Source organism: Nanorana parkeri, unplaced genomic scaffold (assembly GCF_000935625.1).
Source record: "Nanorana parkeri isolate BGI_ZX_2015 unplaced genomic scaffold, ASM93562v1 scaffold474, whole genome shotgun sequence".
In the NCBI taxonomy this organism is placed as follows: Eukaryota; Metazoa; Chordata; class Amphibia; order Anura; family Dicroglossidae; genus Nanorana; species Nanorana parkeri.
The window spans coordinates 630,353-634,158 of NW_017306742.1; the positions used below are offsets into that span (position 1 = coordinate 630,353).

The following is a 3,806-nucleotide window of genomic DNA, read 5'->3' on the forward strand; positions in this document are numbered from 1 at the left end:
GTTGTCGGGCCGATGTCCACGGACAACTTTGCTATTAATGATGGATTCAGCCTGACAGCAATTACCGGGCGTTATAACATGAATAGCGAGAGATATGCAACCCTGCGATATCATGAAGTGGCTCACTGCTTTAACTATGGTTCACCTGTCCTGCCAAATATGCCCCCTCTCCATCCTGTCCTGCCAAATATGCCCCCTCTCCATGCTGTCCTGCCAAATATGCCCCCTCTCCATCCTGTCCTATCTGTTCCCTCTTTTCCCTGTCCTATCTGTCTCCTCTCTTCCCTGTCCTCTCTGTCCCTTCTCCATCCTGTCCTCTCTGTCCCCTCTCCATCCTGCCATACTTGTCCCCTCTCTACCCTGTTCTATCTGTCCCCTCTCCATCCTGTCCTCTCCGCCCCTTCTCCATCCTGTCCTTTCTGTCCCCTCTCTATCCTGTCCTCTCTGTCCCCTCTCTATCCTGTCCTCTCTGTCCCCACTCCATCCTGTCCTATCTGCCCCCTCTCTACCCTGTCCTACCTGTCCCCTCTCCATCCTGCTCTTTTTGTCCCCTCTCCATTCCTATCTGTCCCCTCTCCATCCTCCCATACCTGCCTTCTCTCCACCCTGTCATATCTGTCCCCTCTCCATCCTCCCATACCTGCCCCCTCTCCATTCTGTCATATCTGTCCCCTCTCCATTCTGTCATATCTGTCCCCTCTCCATCCTCCCATACCTGCCTCCTCTCCACCCTGTCATATCTGCCCCCTCTCCATTCTGTCATATCTGCCCCCCCCCCATTCTGTCATATCTGCCCCCTCTCCATTCTGTCATATCTGCCCCCTCTCCATTCTGTCATATCTGCCCCCTCTCCATTCTGTCATATCTGCCCCCTCTCCATTCTGTCATATCTGCCCCCTCTCCATTCTGTCATATCTGCCCCCTCTCCATTCTGTCATATCTGCCCCCTCTCCATTCTGTCATATCTGCCCCCTCTCCATTCTGTCATATCTGCCCCCTCTCCATTCTATCATATCTGCCCCTCTCCATTCTGTCATATCTGTCCCCTCTCCATCCTCCCATACCCGCCTCCTCTCCACCCTGTCATATCTGTCCCCTCTCCACCCTGTCATATCTGTCCCCTCTCCATCCTCCCATACCTGCCTCCTCTCCACCCTGTCATATCTGCCCCCTCTCCATTCTGTCATATCTGCCCCCTCTCCATTCTGTCATATCTGCCCCCTCTCCATTCTGTCATATCTGCCCCCTCTCCATTCTGTCATTTCTGTCCCCTCTCCATTCTGTCATATCTGTCCCCTCTCCATTCTGTCATATCTGCCCCCTCTCCATTCTGTCATATCTGTCCCCTCTCCATTCTGTCATATCTGTCCCCTCTCCATTCTGTCATATCTCTCCCCTCTCCCCTCTCCCCCTTCTCTCTGTATAATAACAGATTATAGTATTGTTGCCTCCTTACTCCTCTTGTATTCAAATCCTGCCTGCCTCCCTCGGATGACATGTGACATGTGGCTCAGTCACTGCCTGGTGGCTATTTCTTTTCCCGGTTCAGTCAGAGCTGTTCTTATACCTTAAAAATGCTACTGGTAATAAATATGGGCATTGGGGAGGTCCTAGTTACTCTCTCCAGGGGCTATTTGGTGTCTGTTTCCTAATGTATAGAAATAGCCTTAGAGGTGCTTTAAAAAAAACAGTATTACTTACTATTGTTATATTTCTCTTATTTTGTACTATATTATTAGTAATCATAGCGATGCATTTAATGGCCAGAATATTCCACAAGCAAACTACTGAGGTCTAAGATATCACTGTCACTGTCTCACTGAGCTCTCTCAGTCCACTGCCAGTGCCTGCACAACCCAGGCTGCAGCGTGAGAAAAGCCAGGGGGGCGCGGCTTGTGCGGGTAACCTCTTCCTGATTGGCCGACTGGCTTCTCCCTCTCTAGCTAAGCCCAGCCCCCTCCCCTAGGGAGGAGTCAGGATAATAGCAGCCTTCAGAGCCGCAAGGGGGGGAAATAGCTGGGTAGCCCAGGACTGCAGTCAGTTCACCATCAGCCTCCATGCCTGAGTACAACTGATTGCTGGGAGTGTGCAGACCACTTGGATTATACAGTCACTTGTGCTGCTTGGACCCCGGGCACCATGCTGTGGAAACTGGCTGATAATGTTAAATATGAGGAGGAATGCGAGGTGAGGACTGAGCTCTTCATGTCTAGAGGGGGAATGGGAGCAATTAGAGATGCAGCTGATGCACCTTTGCAAGGCTTTCATATGAATCTGTATAGGTGGGACATTGCTTGCAGTGCTTGCTTCCAATACAATGCTGTGCTTGCTTGCTTCCGCAGATCAGGGAACATTGGCTGCAAGAGCTTGCTAGATAGCATTAAGTCATTTGCTAGTTTTGTTGTGACATTATTATGTTCTTATAAATGATGCCGAGTTCTAAAAGTGATTTTATTTTTCTATCAGCCACAGATCTGTTTGCATGCAGCTTTTTGGCTTTCTTCAGACCAAATTGTTGTTTTATTTTCTGCGTTCAGATGGTTGACCTGCAATGTACTCCTGCAGGGATGGGAACGGTGTCATGCCTGTGCTGGCCACAAGCGGGCGCCCGAGTCCTGGAGTTCCCCATGCAAAAGTCATGCTGAGGAGCTAGAGAGGCTTCATGCTGCAGGACGCTGAAAGTAAAAATGTGCCTGTCACTCATTTTCACTAAGCTGACAGTAACTTTTAAAAACAAAATAAATAAAATGCTTTTATTTTAATGTATTTTATTTTTTATCATGCTAGCATAGGTCATGATGGCAAAATGCTACCTTTTTAATGAACTGCACAATGAAGACATTTATTAAATAGTAAATGGGCAGCATGAAGTTCATTTTTAAAAAGCACACCGAGGATTAGTTATTAGTAAAAAACAAATTGCAACGATTTTTTTTTTTATTAGTAAACAGAAAAGTGCAACACTGAATCCTTTTTATTATTAAATTTAAAAAAAGAGCAACATTTGATTTTTTTTTTCTTCTTCTTCTTCTTCTTCTTCTTCTTCTTCTTATATAGAGAAATGTAACACAGAATCCTATTTATTATTACATTAAAAGAGCAGCATTGAATGTATTATTACATTGAAAAATGCAACACTGAATCCTTTTATTACATTAAAAAAAGAGCAACATTGAGTTTATTTAAATAGAAAAATGCAACACTGAATCTTTATTATTATTATTATTATATAGAAAAAAAAGCAACATTGAATTGCTTGTTTGAAGTAACAAAGTGCCTAATGCAAGGACTGATTATTAAATGGTGAAGTGCTACATGGAACATTTGTATTTATTTATTTTTTTCCCTCCCCTGATGCAAAAATCTAATATTCTTTGCACATTATAGTGGCTTGCATTGGGTGGTGTAGGTGACTTGATCTGTATAATTTAATTGTATGGTTCCAGACCTTGTTGTGTGATCGCTCTGTACATACTTCGGTGATGGTATTTTCAAACACTTGACACCCTGTAAAATTCCGCTCAGTATTTTCTTTTTTCCAAAGTCCTTCATTTTTGTGGATTTGTCATGGTCTGCGTGGTGCGCTTGTCTTGGCTCCTGTCGATTAGTTTCAGTCATTTGAAATCAATAGGAGGTATTTAGTAGGGAGAGCTGGTCACACAGGACTCTGCTGGGCCGCCTTTTTGTCCTGAATTAACTAGCTCTGTTATTTTAATGACCGTAACGTTGTAATCTGCTAAAACCACAGATCAGACCAATTTAAAACATTTCGGCTCAGGTTGCGGCCCCCCCCCCCCCCACAAAAA

The 3,806-nt window shown here is 45.1% G+C and overlaps 1 protein-coding gene across 3 annotated transcripts in view; it reads left to right on the plus strand.

The window, feature by feature from the left end:
• The window catches only part of TFAP2C (transcription factor AP-2 gamma), a 29,295-nt gene that overhangs the window by 7,432 nt on the left and 18,057 nt on the right, over window positions 1-3,806 (plus strand). Inside the window, exon 2 of one of the 3 annotated variants that reach the window (XM_018560679.1) lies at window positions 2,113-2,187. The exons of the other annotated variants lie outside the window; for them this stretch is intronic. Within the exon in view, the coding sequence (XP_018416181.1) occupies window positions 2,140-2,187 (48 nt within the window). The 5' untranslated portion in view covers window positions 2,113-2,139. The remainder of the gene's footprint in view (window positions 1-2,112; window positions 2,188-3,806) is intronic. 3 annotated transcript variants of the gene reach the window in all.